The sequence below is a fragment of the Diospyros lotus genome, chromosome 10, assembly GCF_014633365.1.
Source record: "Diospyros lotus cultivar Yz01 chromosome 10, ASM1463336v1, whole genome shotgun sequence".
Taxonomy (NCBI): domain Eukaryota; kingdom Viridiplantae; phylum Streptophyta; class Magnoliopsida; order Ericales; family Ebenaceae; genus Diospyros; species Diospyros lotus.
Genome location: NC_068347.1, coordinates 35269873 through 35291439, shown reverse-complemented (window position 1 = coordinate 35291439; position 21567 = coordinate 35269873). Strand labels below are relative to the sequence as shown.

The 21567-nt window shown below is 38.0% G+C and overlaps 3 protein-coding genes across 3 annotated transcripts; all 3 read right to left on the bottom strand.

The window, feature by feature from the left end:
- Positions 1–282: 282 nt before the first annotated feature.
- On the bottom strand, positions 283–603 carry LOC127811269 ((13S,14R)-1,13-dihydroxy-N-methylcanadine 13-O-acetyltransferase AT1-like). The gene has a single exon (XM_052350981.1). The coding sequence runs from the start codon at positions 601–603 to the stop codon at positions 283–285; it is 321 nt and encodes a 106-aa protein (XP_052206941.1).
- Positions 604–2606: 2003 nt separating this feature from the next.
- On the bottom strand, positions 2607–3947 carry LOC127811268 (stemmadenine O-acetyltransferase-like). The gene has a single exon (XM_052350980.1). The coding sequence runs from the start codon at positions 3945–3947 to the stop codon at positions 2607–2609; it is 1341 nt and encodes a 446-aa protein (XP_052206940.1).
- A 9455-nt stretch (positions 3948–13402) lies between these two features.
- On the bottom strand, positions 13403–21116 carry LOC127811267 (uncharacterized). Its single transcript, XM_052350979.1, has 2 exons — positions 19638–21116; positions 13403–15018 (listed from the first exon to the last, which is right to left on the bottom strand). The coding sequence occupies exons 1-2, from the start codon at positions 21005–21007 to the stop codon at positions 13641–13643; spliced, it is 2748 nt and encodes a 915-aa protein (XP_052206939.1). The 5' UTR covers positions 21008–21116; the 3' UTR covers positions 13403–13640.
- Positions 21117–21567: the final 451 nt, after the last annotated feature.

The window sequence follows — 21567 nt, the reverse complement described above, 5'->3', positions numbered from 1 at the left end:
TCGAGATCTATTGTTGTTCGAACCTCGGAGGGAAAAGCGAGAATGCTGAGGTAAGGTCAGGGAATATTGCTTTGTCCTGACAGCCAGTAGACAAGGTAGTCCAACACTTAAGGAAAGAAACCAACGTATTTGCATCTAGGACCTTGTGCGACATCGACACGCCGATGGAAATTCCCCCAGAAGCAAATACATTGGCTTGAATAGCTAGGTGAGATAAGGTCGTTTCTGCCCGGGCACGAGGTCTTGGTAAGGAACAAATTTGTGCGAGGTCTCGAGTTCAGGCTATTTAAGAAACTCAGACATGTCACGATTAACATGAGTTTCTATGAATAGAACCCCTTCATCGTTACATTCGAACGACATATGATCTTTAAGTCGTCCAGCAAGTGGGTAAAATCGAGACAGGGTCTCGGAGAGCGAAGTCTTTAAACGAGCCAACACTTGTTTGACGGAGGTGGCATCGGGTATGGGGTAGTGAAAGACGGTGAGAACGTAAGCAGAAGCGAGGAGCTGGTCCAAGAGAGAAATGTGGAAGGTTTTAAGGTGAGGGGGTGTGGGAGAAGAAGGCTTGACGTATTGGGCTGAAACCAGTTGGATTTCCATATCCATATATATGTGGATGATGATAGAATGAAATGGTTGGAAGAGGCTGGAAAGAGTTGAAGCAGCAAGAGCAAAGGTGGTGGATGGAGTTAATAATAATTCTGAAGCTTTTGGTTGGTTTGGTTGATAGAATTGGGGATGAGAGACGGAGACGGAGATGGAGAGAGATGATGTGCCTCTGTATATATGTCTATATAGCAGCTGGGGACTGGGAAGGGATGTTGATTTTGAGTGGGTTCAAAACGAGTGAGGGCTCACATAATGGGAAAAACTAGTGGTCTCTCTTAATTATAAAGACGTAAATATTTACCAATTCATACTGCAATGGCTTGGTCTTTTGTTTGGACGTTTTGGCACACACAGTTCCCCCCATAAATAAACGTCACAATTTGAACAAGAATTCACCTAATTAATGTTCCCATTAATATTATAACCCATACGTGCATGTTCAACCCAGCTCATGTTAATTAATAATTCCTTGTCTTAAATGTGTTTGGCCCAACCCCAGCCAGCTACTCACTTCTTTATGCATTTGCATTTACCAACCATTGATTTGATTTATTTTTTTAAAAAAAAGTCTGTCACGGTGCATCAGGTATATTCTAATGGTTAGTGTGATTTGTGCATCAGCTACTCACTTCTTTATGCATTTGCATTTATTTTTTTAAAACGTCCATGTTTAAAAGATTTAATTATACTGAAAATCTCAAAATTCCAGTCAAGGGATTTGGTCAAGAATCATGCTTAGCTGTTGTGTGTTCAATCAATATAAGTCAGTAAGATTTTAGTAGATAAATATATCTAATTTTATAGACTTTCTAATACTTACTGTCATTCTTTTTTTAATACTAATTTCATCGTCGAATACTATATACTAAAAGACAAAGTCTAGTCCTTTTAATAGTTTAGACATTGAAGTAATTAATGATTTTCTCTTGTCAAACCTATATTTTGGACCTTATATTTTTTTTTCTTGTGTTCATCTGAATTTTTTGTTATTTTAGTTATACCTCTACTCTTACAATTTTTTAATCAATTTAACTCTTATACTCTGACTTATTTTTTGTGTAAAAATCTGAACTTTTTTTTTAATTACACTCTTATACCTATATTTTCGAATTAATTTAACACTCATATTTTGATGTGTAAAAAAAGATAAAATGAGATTATTTAATTTAATAATTTTTTACATATGGGTAAATTGAAACAAAAATTCAGGTACACGGGTATAGTCGAGAAAGCGAAAAATTCGAGTAGCCATATGAAAAACTATCAAAGTATACGGATTAATTGACTCAAAAATACAAATACAACAGTATAATCAAAATAAGAAAAAATTCAAACGGTCACACAAAAAATATAAGAATATAAGAACAAAAATATGAATTTAGTCATTTTCTTTGGCATCATAATAGTAATATATATATTTCTCTCTAATATGTATTCATTATTTATATAAAAAATTGTAATGGAGTGGTTGGATTGGGGAATAATATTTTTATAATTTATTGAAAAAAAAGAGAGAGAATTGGGGAAGGGAAAAGAAAAGAAAAGAAAGGGGCGGCTTTGTAAAGAAGGGGAAATTCCTCTCCAGTCTCAAGCCAATGCCGTGGTCCTGACGCCTTCCCATCACCATTACACTAATTATAATTATTATTTCCACAATACAATGGTAGGTTGTCTGTCATCATTTTAATTAATTTTGTTAGAGCCAATTCTTGTGTGACACCTGTCTATCTTATATTATAGATATAACGTGTGACAGTCCTTTCTTATTATAGTATTTTATATATTTATATTAATATGACACCTAATATAAAAATTAATGTAAAGTATAATCACAAATGGTGTTTAAATAACAATTCTGTCCATAAAATAATTAACTAAACAAAAACTAACTAATTATAGAAAATGTGGCCATGTGATCCCCATGCCAGTCAGTAGCAATGACGTAATGGTTTTATAAATAAATAAATAAAAAATAATGACAATGCCAAATCAAACTATGATGGCATAGAAAAACCTGGATTTGAGGAAGCGTAGGTTAGAAATTCAGGATCTTGCTCCAAAATAGACATTTCAGGTTCGTCCAAGTGTACCCACGCTTCTATTCCTCCGTTCACGCTGCTTTCTGCTAAAAATACCCCATTCACAAACACTGAACTGGGGAATCCCCAAACATGGCTAACCCAAATAGGCTTTCCCCACCCGAAATTCAATTCCGACAATTTAAAACTTCTCAGGTCGCTAACCATGTACATTCCGGGTCTTTCTTTGGCATATACTTCGTCTCTTTCTTCCATCAACTTGCGAATGTTGTGAAACCCTTCATCCCCTTGCATACTTTGGATGAAATTACTGTCTAACTTTTTAACTGCTTCCTTCACCCGACCCGCCACAACTGGAAGCTCATCATTTTGTTTTGTGTGGGCTGCATTGTGGTGTGCACTTGTTAGCCAGAATATATTCCCAAATGCATTTTCAGACAATGGCGATGCCATTCGTGGCCGCATGTTTACTGCAAAGACCAACGTGGATGGGTGTTGGGAGCCTTTGACTGTTGCGGAAGCAGCCATTGCACGAGTCCAGATTAAAGAAGTTATCACTTGGGAACTGCTTGGATAAGGAACTAGCTGGCTAGTGGCCTTAACCTTGAGGGCTTTTATGGCATTACAATCGAACACAAATCTCCTCAAGATGCTTTTCCCTTGATTGAACCAACTCTCCTTGCAATACGCCATGCTACGTGGTAGTTGCTCGGAGCTAGGAGGGAAAAGCGAGGATGCTGAGCTGAGGTCAGGGAATATTGCTTGGTCTTGACAGCCCCTAGACAAGGCAGTCCAACACCTAAGGAAAGAAACCAGTGTATTTGCATCTAACACCTTGTGGGACATGGACACGCCAATGGAAATTCCCCCAGAAGCAAATACGTTGGCTTGAATAGCTAGGTGAGATAAGGTATTTTGTGGCTCTAGAACGAAGCCTTGGTAAGGAACAAATCGGTGAAGGACTTCGATTTCAGGTTCTTTAAGAAACTCGGACATGTCACAACGAACATGAGTTTCTATGAATAGAACTCCTTCATCATTGCAATCAAACGACATGTGGTCTTTAAGCCGTCCAGCCAACGGGTAGAAGCGAGACAGGGTTTCGGACAGCGCATTTTTCAAACGAGCCAAGATTTGCTTGATAGAGCTGGCATCGGGTATGGGGTAGTGAAAGACGAAGGGGACGTAACCAGTACTGACGAGCTGGTCCAAGAGAGAAATGGTGAAGGTTCTAAGGTGAGAGGGTGTTGGAGAAGATGGCTTGATGTATTCCCTTGACACCGCTTCAATCTCCATCTTGATGGAATGAAACTGAAGAGCAACGAGAGAGAGGAGAGAGAAAGAGTTACAGAGAGATGGGGGAGGCTGGCTTGAGAGCTCTTAAGTTTCAGAGGCTGAATTTATAATTGGGCTGATTGATGAAGGGACATGAAGGGCGATGTGCCGTATATATAGGAGAGGTGTGTGGCTGTGTGTGGTCATAAGACATTAACAGAAATATTTGATTTTGTATTTGTACATTAGAATGTTATGTTATTAGTTTTTGTGGCATTGCTGTGATTAGTTGATAGTGGCATGAACAATTTTGTAATTAGACAATGGCTCACTTTTTTACTATTTAAAGCTGAGATCTAGAGTGAATAAATGATGGATGAGGCATTATACTTTGTGTCTTTCTTCTCTTCTATTATGGTATCAGAGCAATTTTTTTGAAATCTTAAGTACGTCGATGCTGTTGATTCGCTGCCTTCTTCGTTGATTTCTTGCCTTATTCCCATCGATTTCCAACCGCGAGTTTCTCAACACTGTTTTGTGCGATCTCATCCGACAGGTGTGAGTCCACAAGTCTCCTTCGTTCGGAGATCGTCGTGGCTTTCTATTCTGACAATCTTCTTAGTCGATTAGCATGTCTTTTCTTTTGTCATTCTTTTTCTCTAAAGAATTTTTTTAGATCTGGTTCTTTCAATGGTGATAACTTCTTTGGATTTGTCTTCCTTGTCGATGTGTATTCCAATCATTGACAATGGATCTAGTCCATATTATCTACACCATTCGGACACTCCAAGCCTTCTCCTGGTGTCTCAGCCATTGACGAAAGAGAACTGTGCTTCGTGGAGTCGGGCGATGCTCATTTGCCCTATCGATAAAGAATAAACTCGATTTTTTTAATGGCACTATTTCACGACCTTCAGATGATGATCCTATCCTCCTTAACACATGGATATGAAATAACAATGTTGTTATATCTTGGTTGTTGAATTCAGTTTCTAAAGACATATATGCTACTATGATATTTTTTGAATCTGCACATGAGATTTAGTTAGATCTTAAGGAGAGATTCCAACAAAGTAATGGACCTCGTATTTTTCAACTAAGATGTGATTTGATAAATTTAACTCAAGGACAATTGACTGTAAGTGTAATACCCAGAAATGATTTGAATTATAAATGGTATTTAATAAAGGGCATAAATGAAATTTTTGAAAAAACGAGACTATAGGGTACACTATCGAAGTCTTAAGCGATCGAATAAACTGGAGGGAGTACCCCAGACCCTAGATGGCCAAGGAAAATGGTATAGTATCGACGAGTGATTCGAGTTGTGATTTTTGGTGATAAAAGAAATTTGATCGGGAACAGTTTTCAGTACAACTGTCGATCGGGCTGAGAAAATCGAATCGACATAGGGATCATCCGAAAAGTCAACAGAGCATGTTAAAGACCAATATTTTATGTATAAAACAACCCTTAAGTGATTTCGGGTTGAAAAGAATGGATTTAAGGTCAAATCGACCAGTCGGGCCTAAGTGTAATTTTTAAAATTTGCTTGAGGGAGGTCAAAATGGTAAATTTTTGGGAGTTTCGAAGGTGGAATGAGAGGTATTAAACTTGTGGGCCTTAGTGATGGTGTTGGAAATATCAAGGGTATCATGGAAGGGGTCAAAATGAGATTTGGTAAAATCAGGTAGTGAAAGTGTAATAAATAAAAGTTACAATGTGAACACAATGAAGGAAAATTTGCCGCCGCAAATCCACCACACGTGGAGGCCGAATCCGACGATGGGACAGCCGAGGGAGGTTCGGGGGAGGTTGTATACGGCGTGAAGATGCTTGGTGGCCAAGGATTGGCTAGATTTTGGCCGAAAATCGCCTATAAAAGGGCAAGGCTTCAGCCAATTCTTTGCTCACAATTTGGTCACGATTTTTCATGTTTTTGAGAAATTTGTTAAGGGGTTTTTGATCCATGCATCAAGAGGAAGGTTTCTGGAGCATTTGGAGTATTTTTATCATCGTTTGAAGTCCGTTTTAAGCTCGGCCGAAAATTGGAGGTAGACTGCCATCGCTGACCTGCAACTCGATTTCAAGTGGGTTTTTCGGTGGCCTTTCAGCCTAAAACCAGTGGCGTTGTGATTGATTCTTCAAGGGCTTCAAGGCGGTACCGTTGTTTTGGCCATCAGAGCAATCGTCGGCAGCCGAGAAAACGAAGAAAACGGTGGCACGTGGCTGCACGCGCCAGCTTCCACTCGCACCCATGCGCTGAGCGCGTGAAGGCGCGTGATAGGGGCATTTTTGATAATTTTAATTCCATAATTTTCCTTTAATTATTTTAGGCTTACCCCTCTTAAGTTAGAATCGCGTCGTGTCGTTGTGTCGTCGAGTCGGTATGGTGGCATAGCTTTTAGAGAAATTGCTCTTTTCCCGTGGTAGGGTTAAGGGTTAAGCGCTTGGGATTTTCTTCGGCTAGGGCTTACTGGGTGTATTGGTTTATTTCATATCTTGCATTCATTCTTGAAAATGTGATTTTGAACTGTCACTTAGATGATTTATCATCTAATTTGGACTATGTCCCTGGAATATTCAAACGTTCCACGTGAAGTAGACATGGCCAAAATTGAACCGGACCGGCGGTTCGAACCGGAACCGGACCGGCTGGAACCGGCCGAACCGGAACCGGAACCGGAACCGGACTGAACCGGCGAAATTCGGTCCGGTTCCGGGGAACCGGAACCGCCGGTTCCGCAGAACCGGAACCGGAACTGCTGGTTCCGGTTCCGGTTCCGCTGAACCGGAACAACCCCCCTCCCCCTGTGCAGCACCCCTCCCCCCCCCCCCCACCACCCCCCCTCCCCCCGTGCAGCACCCCTCCCTCCCCCTCCCCCCAACGGTCCAAAATTGGACCGTTGGCAGCCAACGGTCCAATTCCAATTTTATTAATTTTTTTTTTAATTTTATAATTCCTATCTATATATACCCCTCCCTCCCCCACTCATTTTTCACACTTTCTCTCTCTCTCTCTCTCTCTCTCTCTCTCAAGTCTCAAGCTATTATTCTCTCAATTTTGTCTCCCATTTAATATTTCAATTTCAATTTCTTCAATCTTCTCATTTTGTTATTTATCAATTTATTCAATTATATTGTTAATTATTTATTACTTGTTACTATATTATTTTATCATTATTATATTTTTTTATTATCATACTTTTTTCAAAAAAATGGCAAGTGAAGGTAGAAATTTTGAAAATGTTGAAAATGTTGAGTTTGAAACTCAAAATTTTCAAACACAAGAGAGTGAAACTCAACAAAAGGGAGGTGGAAAAATTTCTACTTCTGATATTTTTAATATTCATTTCAAGAAAACACCAAAAGGAGATGGTAAATTTGATGTATCTTGTAATTATTGTAATCAGGTATACAAATTCAAGCAAGGAGGTGGATATGGTACTTTCGCCCGACATTTGCAAACAAAGCACCCGCTCAAGGTTGGATTGAGCCGCGATCAAACACAAATATCCGAGTTTGCTACCTCTTCAAACTCTCCTCAATTATTTCATTATAATGAAGCTAATTGTAGGTCTGGTTTAGCTGAAATGGTAGCAATTGATCATTTATCTTTTAGTTTTGGTGAAAAATTAGGTTTTACTCGATTTTGTTAAAACTTTGTTAATCCTAGTTTTAAATCAATTCCTAGAAATACTTTGAAAAGGAATTTGTTAAAATTGTTTAAAAACTCAAAAATTGAATTGATAACATATTTTCAAAACAATAATATTAATGTTTCTATTTGTAGTGATATTTGGAGTGATCATTGGCAAACTCATTCATATATGGGTATTACTTGTCATTGGGTTGATGAAAATTATGTTTTACAAAAAAGAATTCTTGCGTATCGATGTTTTGATGAAAGTCATAATGCTGAAAATATTTGTAGATTAATTCAACAAATTTTACAAGAATATAGATTAGTTAATAGAATTTTTTCAATTTCTTTTGATAATGCATCGGCTAATACTGCTTCTATTAATGAATTGAAAAGAATTTGCCAACCAAATTTTGGAGTGGTGGAAAAGGCACAAGGAGACATTTCCAACTCTTGCAATTATTGCAAGTCAACTTCTTGCAGTTCCAGCTTCAACTGTAGCCGTTGAACAAACATTCAGTAATGGAGGCAACATTTTGGACGAAAGAAGATCAAGATTGGCTCCAGAATCATTGGAAGCTCAAGTTTGCCTCGATGATTGGGAAAGAGCTAACATGCGACGTCAAGAAAAACTTATCCATTCATCATCATCTGACGAATGGGTTAATGATGGTTCAACAACGGCGACTTCCGACTCCAATGAAGATGCGTAAGATCCAAGTCCATATTTTATTTTTTTTCACATTTGTAAAAATTAATTATTTGTATTACATTTTTGTTGTAATTATTTTTTAATGAAATTAAGTCTAATTCTATTTTTTATTTTTTATTTTTCACATTTGTAAAAATTAATTACTTGTATTACATACTTGTTTAGTTGTTTTAATTATTTTTAATGAAATTATTACTTATATTTCTTCAATTTTTAGTAGTGTTTTTTTATTAAAAATATGGTTGAGAATATTTATATTTACAATTACATTTAACAATTAAAAATCGAAACCAAACCGAACCGAACAACGGAACAAGGACCAAAATTGAATACAACAATATTTAAAAAAAATTAAAAAAATTCGGTTTGAACCGGAACCGGAACCGTTGACCGAACCGGCTCAAACCGTTGACCGAACCGGTCCAAACCGTTGACCGAACCGGCACGAACCGGAACCGGAACCGAACCGTCCCAAACCGCCCTTGGGCGGTTCGGTTCAGGTTCAAAGATTTCTTGAACCGGAACCGGCGGTTCATGAACCGTGGCCATGTTTAACGTGAAGGCAATGATGCGAAGGGAAATTGAATTGCCGAGGAGTGACGGCGGTTAAAGGATGTTTTATATTATGTCCTTTCAATTATGTTGTTTATTTTGAGAACGTCATGTAAACGTTAGTGCAACTTTATGATATAAATAAAGTGAGTTCGATTATGGTTTATTGAGGTTTCGATCTAGCGTCTGCATTTGAGATGATGTACCTGTCTTAGTTTGTTCATAGTTGATATACTGAGAAGGTGTAACGGGATCTTTGGGAAACAATTTTTGTGATGGATTTTTATTTGGAAAGAATTTATATCCCCGAAATCTTACCTTACGTAACGCTCTTAAGAGAGCGGGGTGTTATAGTAAGTGCATATTACACTATGTTAAAAACAATCTGGGAAGAGATTAGTAATTATAGGCCAGTATGATCTTGTGGGAAGTGCTCTTGTGGTGGTATAAAATCCCTTGCAGATCATTATCAAAAAGAGTATGTAATGTTGTTTTTAATGGGGCTAAATAAGTCGTATTGTAATATCCTAGGACATCATCATAATTTGATATTTTAAACCCTAGAAAAATTATTAGAATTTTAGTTGGTATGTATAAATTTAGTAGTTAAATTTAATGTGTTGTAATTAAATTATATATAGTAAAAATAGTAGAAATTTTGTATTAAAATTGGATTTTATACTAATGTATGTATATATGTATTATAAACTCGTATGTATGTACATTATATATATACATATATAAAAAACAAAAAATCGGAGTAGGTACATGGCCATGCTCTGGCCGCGCATGCAACAAGCAACCAAGGGTAAGGGGGCCATTAATACTTCAAAGGACGTCAGAATGGCCTTCCAGGACGCATGGCGCTCGTGATGGGATAACTCGTGGCGAGTTTCGGCTATAAATAGCCGTGTTCGAGTAGCTTCATTCATCAGAATTTTTTACTTCAAGAAGTGATCGATTGGGGTAGTGTTTGAGAATTTTGTCAGTGGGATTTTGGTCCTTGCATTGTGGGTAAGTTTTCTGGAACATTTGATGGCCAACGGAGCAAAGGAGAAGGAGTATTGAGGATCGCCGAAAAATTGCGCAACCGCCAGAGCTGCGCCTTCGAACGCCAAATCGAGGTACTTTTACTGTTTTTTTTCTAAAATTTAAGGCTATATTTGGGTTCGGGAGGTCGGTTTTAGGGGGGTAGGGACTCGTTTTGAAGCTCGGGAGGCTCGCCGACGATGGAGTAGCCGCCGGAGAAGAACCAGACCGGGCGCGTGGCTACACGCGCCCGCAAGTAGGAAGAAGGCAAGCCACACGCCCGCTAGAAAAAAAAAAGAAAAGAAAAAAGAAAAAAAAAGAAAATAGAAAAAAAATTGCAAAAATTTCTAGAAAATCTAGAATTTTGTTTATGTCTTATTTTGTGAAAATTTTTGGAAAAATGTTAAATTAATTATTTATTTAAGTAGTTTTGCTATTATGGAAATAAAGAAAAAATAGGAATTTAATTTGAAAAGTTTCAAGAAAATTCCAAAAAGGCTAGAAATATTATTTAATGAATATTAGTAAAGAGAAATTGGGTTATATGAAAGTTAGATATTTATAATGAAATTTTGAGGAAATAAGACTTAGAAAATAAAGAGAAATTGTAGAAATTATGAGAAAATAATGAATTAATATTCTGGAAATAAATTTAATGTTTTAAGAATCCTTGGGGCTCGAGGATTAGGAAATAGCTCACTCAACACGTTTATCAAGATCGTCACGCTTATCAAGGCAGCTTAGTTGTGTAAAGTAAATGTACTATTACAAGTTAGTAAAGTATAAATGTTTGTGCTTAAACCCGAACTTCGGGAATGCTTTCATTATGTTGACATGCTATGATATGTATCCATCACATAGACTGCATACATGACATGACTATGAAATGCATAAATACACGATGATATCATTAATCACGCGTATTGTGACCGTATGGAGTACGAACTGGCATCGTTATTATACCAAGGGTGCCCCTATACACCCCGATTTCGAAAGAGGTGGCCGTAAAAATGGTAGGTAGCATGAGGGGTGTAGTTGACACCTATGATGAGTAAGACATTGCATATACACATGATAAACATCTTGTACCTTACTGAGATGGTTCATCATCTAATTTGGGTTTTGCCTCTAGAACATTCAACGTTCCAGTCAGGATTTGCAGTGATGGTACGAAAGTCGAAGATGTGTAATGACGTTAGTCGTTGAGAAATGAGCAAGTGTGCCATGATATATTGTAGTATGTATATTTCAAGTATTATGTACATTTTAAATTACCTTTAGGAACTTATGTATCAACTTTGTAATAAGTGCCATGTTCAGTTATCTATGTATGAAATGCCATGATCAGGTTCGATTTCAACTTTCGCTTTATAAGATTTTATTTATCTCTAGTGAATAAATTATTTCATCGAGCACTAGATAGGTCTAAGAGAATTCTTGGGGTGATGTAATGTGGAAAAAAAAAATTCCTAAATTCCCTAAGACATAACACGCCCTAAGTAGGTGGGGTGTTACACATATGTTCAGGTTAGAGGCCAACTATTGCTTATGGATCCTATTCCCCCTATAAACAAGGTGTTTGCCTTATATCTCAAGAAGAACATTAACAGAATTGTTCCTTCCTGACCAAGAGAGGACGATTGGAGACGGGGTGCTGGCTCTGGTGATAGGTCTGTCCGAGGGGCAGTTGGCACCTGCAAGCACTTCAACAGTCGAGCGAGTAAAGGAGTATGGAGAAGAAGTGTATTAATACAGGTCAGAGGTCAGAACATATATTGGCTCTGAAAAGAGCTGGTTGATATAAAAGGAAGAGATGTCCTCCTGCATGCATGCGTCTTGTGTTTGCAGATGATGAGACTAGCTGTCTGGCGCCGGCAGAGATTCCCAGGTGGTAGCATAGTAGTGATGGAACCCTCATTAATGTGGATGGAATCCGTCATTAATGAAGGCAAGATTTGAAGCGATCGCGCTGATACCCAGTGGAATTGTAATGATGTCATGGTAGGTTGGTGCTGGGCCAAGGCTGGGTTCAGAAGGGGGACCAAGATTGGGCCGAGATTAGGCCTAAAGTGAAGGGCACGATTGAGCTTGGACGGTCCAGGAATATTATGACTGTAGGAAATGATCCAATGACATTCTCTGTTAGGCATAGACAAAGCAAGAATAATCAAGGAAAAGTTCAAAAAAAAGATTGACCCATTTGTACGCATTGTGGTTTTAGTGGACATATTATAGATAAATGCTATAAACTAGACGATTATCCTTCTGAATATAAATCTAAATAAAGGAACGAGCCTAATAATAATATGCAATATGTTGTGGCCTAATAATAATATGCAATATGTTGTGGTTAGTCAGGTTTCTGAGGCATCTTCTAATCAGTCAAAAAATAATGACATTGGGGGAAATTTTGTTCAATCCTTAAGTCTTGTACAGTACCAACAGTTGATTAGTATGCTAAGTTTTCATGTATCACCTATAAAAGTTCTTGCTGAATCTGATATTTCTGAAAAATCTTTAAGTTTCTATTTTTTTATCTCAATCAACCCTATATTCAATTGTTTTAAATATTGGATAATAGATTCTAGCGCTGCAAATTACATTTGTTTTCGTAAGTTTTCTTTTGATAATATAAAAAATTATAATGTAGTTGAATTGGGGAATATTATTTTCATAATTTATTGAAAAAAAGAATTGGGGAAAAGAAAAGAAAAGTAAAGAAAAGAAAAGAAAAGAAAAGAAAAGAAAGGGGCGGCTTTGAAAAGAAGGGGAAATTCCTCTCCGGTCTCAAGCCAATGCCGTGGTCCTGACGCCTTCCCATCACCATTACACTAATTATAATTATTATTTCCACAATACAATGGTAGGTTGTCCGTCATCATTTTAATTAATTTTGTTAGAGCCAATTCTTGTGTGACACCTGTCTATCTTATATTATAGATATAACGTGTGACAGTCCTTTCTTATTATAGTATTTTATATATTTATATTAATGTGACACTTAATATAAAAATTAATGTAAAGTATAATAAGAAATGGTGTTTAAATAACAATTCTGTCCATAAAATAATTAACTAAAAAATAATGCCAGTTGACCTTGAGCGACAGCTTTGAACGATCACTCATCCCATTTCCATTCAACATCTCAGATAAATTAAAATAATTAAATCAAATCAGTTAAAATTGTTAATTTGATTCCGTTTTTTTAAATCAAATCAATTCTATTTAGTTTTAAGATTTAATAATGTTAGTTAATTCGATTAAATTCGATCTCTATATATATTAAAAAATTAAAATAATTGAATCTACCAAAATATAAAAAATAATATTATTTTTATATTTTGTTATTTTGATTCTTTTAATTTTTTTGGTCAATTCAATTTTTTAATTTTTCGATTTTGTTCGATTTGAGAATCTATTTAATTGATTCAATTTAATTTTTCACACAAATTCAATCTAATCAATATGAGTAATTCGGTATGTTAGAATGCTCGTCCTTATTCATCACCGATGGGAAAAAAAAATAATTGAATGAGAAAATATGAAAATGTAATATATTGTTGTTTATTATTTTATAATTGATGTTCATTTACAATGGGTATATGTAATAAAAAAATTAAAAAACCATATAAATGAACTGTAAAATACAAAATATATATATATATATATGTATCTAAATAACATCTTTGGGACATTCTAGCATCCAAACATCCATCCTCGACTCAAGAAGTTGGATACCTACTCATTAATTCGACGAACCTGACAATGCCAAATCAAACTATGATGGCATAGAAAAACCTGGATTTGAGGAAGCGTAGGTTAGAAATTCAGGATCTTGCTCCAAAATAGCCATTCCAGGTTCGTCCAAGTGTACCCACGCCTCTATTCCTCCGTTCACACTGCTTTCTGCTAAAAATACCCCATTCACAAACACTGAACTGGGGAATCCCCAAACATGGCTAACCCAAATAGGCTTTCCCCACCCGAAATCCAATTCCGACAATCTGAAACTTCTCAGGTCGCTAACCATGTACATTCCGGGTCTTTCTTTGGCATATACTTCGTCTCTTTCTTCCATCAACTTGCGAATGTTGTGAAACCCTTCATCCCCTTGCATACTTTGGATGAAATTACTGTCTAGCTTTTTAACTGCTTCCTTCACCCGACCCACCACAACTGACAGCTCATCATTTTGTTTTGTGTGGGCTGCATCGTGGTGTGCACTTGTTAGCCAGAAGATATTCCCAAATGCATTTTCAGACAATGGCAATGCCATTCGTGGCCGCATGTTTACCGCAAAGACCAACGTGGATGGGTGTTGGGAGCCTTTGACTTTTGCAGAAGCAGCCATTGCACGCGTCCAGATTAAGGAAGTTATCACTTGGGAACTGCTTGGATAAGGAACTAGCTGGCTAGTGGCCTTAACCTTGAGGCCTTTTATGGCATTACTATCGAACACAAATCTCCTCAAGATGCTTTTCCCTTCGTTCAACCAACTCTCCTTGAGATATGCCATGCTTCGTGGTAGTTGCTCGGATCTTGGAGGGAAAAGCGAGGATGCTGAGCTGAGGTCAGGGATTATTGCTTGGTCTTGACAGCCGCTACACAAGGCAGTCCAGCACTTGAGGAAAGAAACCAGCGTATTTGCATCTAAGAGCTTGTGTGACATGGACACACCAATGGAAATTCCCCCAGAAGAAAATACATTGGCTTGAATAGCTAGGTGAGACAAGGTACTTTCCGGCTCGGGCACAAAGTCTTGGTAAGGAACAAATCGGTGCAGTACCTCGAGTTCAGGCTTTTTAAGAAACTCAGACATGTAGCGATTAACACGAGTTTCTATGAATAAAACTCCTTCATCATTGCAATCAAACGACATGCGATTCCTAAGCCGTCCAGCCAATGGGTAGAAGCGAGACAAGGTATCGGATAGCGAACTTTTCAAACGAGCCAACACTTGTTTGACGGAGCTGGCATCCGAGATGGGGTAGTGAAAGACGATGGGGACATAAGCAGAAGGGAGGAGCTGGTCCAAGAGGGAAATGGTGAAGGTTCTAAGGTGAGAGGGTGTTGGAGAAGATGGCTTGATGAATTCCCTTGACACCGCTTGAATCTCCATCTTGATGGAATGAAACTGAAGAGCAACGAGAGCGAGAGAGAGAAAGAGTTACAGAGAGATGGAGGAGGCTGGCTGGAGAGCTCTTAAGTTTCAGAGGCTGAATTTATAACTGGGCTGATTGATGAAGGGACATGAAGGGCGATGTGCCGTATATATAGGAGAGGTGTGTGGGGTGGCTGTGTGTGGTCATAAGGCATTAAGACAAGTAAAAATATTACTTAAAACTTTTAACATTCCTGGGTTGGTCTATTGACTGGAGATAAGATGGGCTACACCTACACCTAATGTCACAGAGTTCCCATGACCAAATATTGTAACAAAATTCAAGCTCAAATACATATTATAACTGTACAGTGCCTTGGTCTTGGGTCTGGACGCGCACATATATTATATTTCACATAATTCTATTAATTCATGCATGTGTTTTAGCCAGACGTCGCTTTATGGTTTGATCTGCCGTGAGGAACGGCGGGCTTGTTTGGGAAGGTGTGCCAAGGCTTGGACCGTTGACATCTTGGAGTGGCCATCGATCATGATCGACATATTGAATAGTTGGGGAGACCATTCTCAAGCTGATAATGCTACACGAGAAGTTTGGATGACAATTTGATGGACAAATCAAGTTAAAATTATACATCTATCCCTGTTATAATTATATACTCCTGTTAATATTTTAAAGGATAATGATATTCTCGTGGTAAATTGAGAATTTATTGCGAAAAATTCATGACTTCTCTTTTTTTTTCTCTTTTTTTCTCTGTCTCTTTCTTTCTTTCTCCCATTTCCCTTTCAATCGCTGCCTCTGCCTCGCCACCTGCCAGTGTCTCTGCCTCACCTGGGCAAGAGGCAAGATGCGACGGCAGCCGTCGGCCAGGCTAGGCAGTAGTAGGCGTCAGCAAGCAGTGTTGAAGGGGGAGGAGAAGAAAGAGAGGAGAGGAGGAAGGAGAGAAGAGATAGAAAGAGGTAAAATGGTTATTGAGATAAGAGAGAGGGGGCAAAATAGTTTTTTCACCTTGCCTATAAACTCACATGTAAATGAGCTTCTATACAAATAGCATGATCTTATTTTAAAAGTCCGCCATCTTCCTCACTCTCTCTCTCCTTTTCCACCATTGTCGTTGCTTTTGCAAGCTAAGACACTTTCTCCACCATTGTCGTTGCTTTTGCAAGTTGAGACGCTTCTCCTACGTGCATATCTAGTCCGTTCTGCATGTGTGTGCATCTCTTTTGCTCTCTCCCCTCTCTCTCTCTCACTCAACATCTTTGGCTAGATTTGGGCAGGTGCGGCATCGTGTCTTCAACCAAATTTTGGTGGCACTTAGTCTAGATTTGGCAATTTTGGCGTACTCTCTCTCATTTTTGTTCTTGCCTACGGCCATATGGTCCTTTGTCACGTAGTGCGCGCATGACTTGCTAGCAGTGCATGACCAACACTCAATCTCACGCTCTCGCTCTCGTCGTCCATCCAGTACTTTATCTCGCTATCAATTTGTTCGTCAAAAGCTCGCATTCATCTCTTTCTCTCCTCTCTCTCTTCCCCCCTCCCTTCTTTCTCTTCTCATTCTCGCCGTCGTTGCAACTGCCACCAATGTAGTCACCTTCGTCGTCGTTTCAGTATATTCTATAAAATATAAATATACGCAAACTAAGTATATATGTTACATAAAAGAAAGATTTACATATATATAAATATACATAAATATATTTTTTAAATATAATTATAAACTAAAAATATTTTGTACAAAATTATTTGGACCAAATTAAATCTATTTTGCAACTTTTAAAAATTTTAAGAGGATAGCTTGTAATATGTTGAACCTTTTAAAAGCATAGTTTGGCTTGCTATTTTAAAAAAATATATATTTTGTAATTTTGTTTCATTTTTTAAGTTATAAAATGAAATCAAACTATAAACTATAATATTATAATATTTATTTTTAATAAAAAAATATATTCATATATATCAACCATAATACAATTATATTTCTTTTGTTTATCATTCATACAAAACATAAAATTTTATATATTTTATAATAATCTTATGTATAAATAATTATATATTTTTTTATGTTATTATTTATTTATATTTTTAGAATTAAAACATTAAAAATTGTATGTAAAATTATACAAAATCATAATATCACATTTTACAAAGTCAAAATTATATGTAAAGTTATACAAAAGAGACTATGAAATATTATATATATATATATATATATAGAGAGAGAGAGAGAGAGAGAGAGAGAGAGAGAGAGAGAGAGGGAAGGAGATACCGAGGCTAGGAGGTGGAGGGGACGTCATCGGAATGGTGAAGGGGGTGCCGGAGGACCACCGCTACTGCAAGAAGGAACATCGAAAATCTCAAAGCTCCCTAAAGAGAACTCTTTTTGAAGCCCTATTTGGGTATAAACCGCCCCTAATACTTGCCGTCAAGAAATACTCAAGTGCGAAAGTAGCAGTGGATCAATATTTGAGGCAAAGGCAAGAAGCGCAACAAATAATCAAAAGGGAGTTAAGCAGTAATTGTTCTCTATTGCCCCCACCTCCAAATTAAGCCTCAAGTACTATGGACTGTTTGAGATTGTGGCCAAAGTGAGGAAAGGGGCTTACATGTTACAACTTCTGGACGGAGTAAAAATTCACCTGGTTTTTCACATATCTCTTTTGAAGAAGGCTGGGGGACCTACAGATTCTGTCAACTTAAAGGTTCATGTTACCAAAGAGGACATAGCCGAGGCAGCAGAACCTCTAGCAATGCTAGATAAGAGGGTGACCTACCAGAATTCTATTCCCTAAACATAGGTGTTGGTGCAGTGGACTCACTCGTACCCTGAGAATACCACGTGGGAGTACCTGCCTGACCTTCTCTAACAGTTTTCAAGGGCTGCCCAACTTTTGTAATTTCTTGAGGATAATAAATATTTCGAGGAGGGAGTATTGTCACATTTCTAAGGGTAAAATTGTCATTATAAATTTGTGTATACTGTATAGGGGTGTACCTAGTCGGTTAGCACAGCAGTGCTCTCCTCGAGTACATTCCAGGAGATTCCAGGCAGTATATATATATGTACTGAGCGTCAGTCTTACAACTATGGAATGAAAATATTCTGATTATTCTCTTTCCTTTTTGTTATCTCTCTCATCTTCTCTCTCTCTCTCTCTCTCTCTCCCCGCCCGATTGTTCTCCCTATCCTCCCAGAATTCTCCAATTTCCAGAAGAATCCACCCTTATCAGCTATCGGAGCTATCCTCCAGGAATTCTCCAATTTCCAGAAGAATCCACCCTTATCAGCTATCGGAGCTATCCTCCAGGAATTCTCCAATTTCCAGAAGAATCCACCCTTGTCAGCTATCGGAGCTGACCGTTGAGTGATTCATATACCCATCAAAAAAGTATTGCAAGAGATAACGGCCTAGTCTAAATCTGTCTCACATAATGATGATTTTGACTAGATCGTGGATCTAAATTATCAGTCAGAGTTGTAGAGAATTAATGATTAACAATTGCAAATCGCATCGGAAAGGAATTAAGTATCAATGCCGCAAATAAGAGAATGAGAAGGACAAAAGATGGAATGACCAAGAGGAGTTGACGAAATGAACGTGAGACCTGCAGAATTAATGGATTTTATATGGTGCATGGCGATGACTGTTGAATAAGATGTGGGTATTCTTTTGTCCAACATATCAAATTAGACCCTGACTAATTATAGAAAATGTGGCCATGTGATCCCCCATGCCAAAACTGCATCGAATTCATGAATCAATAATGCATGTTGAACTTCATCTACAGTTCGTGTCCGTTCATGATCGTTAATTAATTATCATCATCATGCGTGGGAAGGTTAATTAAGTCTGTTTTCAATTAATGTCAAGCAGCCAAGTTAAGTTTATTAATCATGAACTAGCTGCCCAAATAGCTTCTTATGATTTCATCATGAGATCATATTGATCTCTTCAACTTCTATTGCCTCCCCATGCATTGACAGGCCGGTTATTGTGTTCGTTGCTGGGACGGGTTCAAACTGGTCTGAAGGGAGGAGGAATTCAATACTCCTGAGGATTCATCACTGGCTAGGGCTTTCGAATCAAAGCACGGGGAACTGATTGCTGCATCACAATAATAATTAATTGCTGGCCGTGTGAAAGTCACAACACGAATGAGCAATCCCGTATAGCCTTCGTTGCACCTGTGTTACTACAATACATTTGCCCCTCTTACAAGCCGAAGATGTGTTATAAGATACATTCGCTTCATTCCGGGCCCAACCAAATAAGAGGAGTATAATCCACATGTATATATACATCTTTTTTTTTTTTTTTTTGGAAAACAATGCATCTGAAATTCATTAAAAGAGACAGTGAACAACCACCCAGAGAAGAGCAACAATTCGATCGAGAGGACAACAGCATACAATACAACTGAACAAGAAGCCACAGAAAAGTGGAACAGTGGATGCGAACCAAAGGAGAAGATCCATGTAGTCACAAAACAGAGCACACCAAAACCATTTCACTTGACACCACAGAGGAATGGCTCCAAGATAACACCAAAAACCCAAGGGACTGAAAAAAGGGTGTCGTTATCCACATACATTTAAAAGCATTCTTACGAAAAAAGGGATAAATAAAAAATAGAGGGGAGAAGATGGAGACTAATTTCTTTTAACACAGGAAGTACCAACCTCTGATATTGGCATAGAAATGCCTGGATTTGAGGAAGCATAGCTTAGGAATTCAGGGTCTTGCTCTAAAATAGCCATTTCAGGCTCATCCAAGTGCACCCATGCTTCTATTCCCTCATCAACATTTCTTTCTGCTAGAAATACCCCATTGATCAAGATAGAACTAGGAAAACCCCAAACATGGCTAACCCAAATAGGCTTTCCCCATCCAAAGTCCAACTCTGACAATTTAAAACTTCTCACGTCACTAAACATGTACATTTCTGGCTTTTCTTTAGCATATACTTCATCTCTTTCTTCCATCAACTTGTGTATTGTGTCAAACCCTTCATCCCCTTGCATGCCTTGGATGAAAGTACTGTCTAATTTTTTAACAGCTTCCTTCACTAGTCCCACCACAACTTGCAGCTCAGTTTCATCCGTGTGTGTTACGTTGTGATGTGCGCTTGTTAGCCAAAAGATATTACCAAATGCCTTTTCAGACAATGGTGACTCCATTCGTGGTCGCATGTTTACGGCATAGACCAACATGGATGGTTGTTTGTAGCCTTTCACTGCTGTGGAAGCAGCCAATGCACGCATCCAGATTAAAGCAGTTACGACTTGGGAACTACTTGGATAAGGAACTAGTTTTCTAGTCGCCTTGGCCTTGAGGGCTTTTATAGCACTGCTATCGAATACAAATCTCCTCAAGATGCTTTTTCCTTCTTTCAACCAATTCTCCTTGAGGTATGCCATGCTACGTGGTAGTTGTTCCAATCTTGGAGGGAAAAGTGTTGATGCTGAGGTGAGGTCAGGAAATACTGCTTTATCTTTACAGCCAGCAGATAAAGCTGCCCAACACTTGAGGAAAGTAGCCAACGTATTTGCATCTAGGATCTTGTGCGACATGGACACGCCAATGGAAATTCCTCCAGAAGCAAATACATTAGCTTGAATAGCCAGGTGAACCAAGCTAGTTTCTGGCTCAAGGACAAAGTCTTGGTAAGGAACAAATCGGTGCAAGACCTCAAGTTCAGGTTGCTCAAGAAACATTGACATATCATAATTAACATGAGTTTCTATAAATAAAACTCCTTCGTCATTACAATCGAATGACATGTGGTCCTTGAGCCGTCCGGCGAGTGGATAGAAGCGTGATAGGGTCTCGGAGAGTGAACTCTTTAAACGATCCAACACTTGTTTGACGCAGTTGGAATCAGACATGAGATAGTGAAAGACAAAAGGGACGTATGCAGAAGGTAGGAGCTGGTCCAAGAGAGAAATGTGAAAGGTTTTTAGGTGAGTGGGTGTTGGTGAAGATGGCTTGATGTATTCTCTTGAAACAACTTCAACCTCCATGTTGATCGCTTTGATGATTGAAATTGAAGAGGAAGGAAAGGGCTTACAAGAGTAGATATCTAGTTTTGGGAGGCTTTACTTGGTTGATGAAGAGCGTGATAGGTGATGCGTCTGTATATATAGCAGCGGGGAGTGGATGTCTTGGTCAGGTGACATATGGAAAAGAAGATAAAGTCGAAAGCCAAACGGTTGTCCAAAACGAGCAAAGCCTTGCATGATAAGAAAAGTAGTCAGCTTAATTAAAAATTCATATTAAATATTACAACGGCTTGGATTTTTGTTTTAGAGGATGGATACGCACGCAGTTCCCATAAATAGATATCTTATTTCATTCAAGCTTTCAGCTAATGTTCCCATAAATTTCCTAGTAGATAGATAGATGCTGTTTTATTGTCTTCTTATTGTCTGTTTTGAGGAGTTCTGTTTTTTTCTCCCTTTTTTGGGTTGTAGCACTGTAATCTGGGCTGTCCTTTAGGCTGTATTGGTGCCTATATTAGTTAAATTTGATAATAAAATTATCTATTTATCAAAAAAAAAAGAACTGGAACAAATCTTCACGT

Coding starts and splice junctions, on each gene's coding strand:
- LOC127811269 (XM_052350981.1), bottom strand. CDS start 603: ATGGAAATCCAACTGGTTTCAGCCCAATACGTCAAGCCTTCTTCTCCC.
- LOC127811268 (XM_052350980.1), bottom strand. CDS start 3,947: ATGGAGATTGAAGCGGTGTCAAGGGAATACATCAAGCCATCTTCTCCA.
- LOC127811267 (XM_052350979.1), bottom strand. CDS start 21,007: ATGGAGGTTGAAGTTGTTTCAAGAGAATACATCAAGCCATCTTCACCA. Junction 15,019..19,637: donor TCCTGTGTTAAAAGAAATTA/GTCTCCATCTTC, acceptor ACTCTTTCTCTC/TCTCGCTCTCGTTGCTCTTC.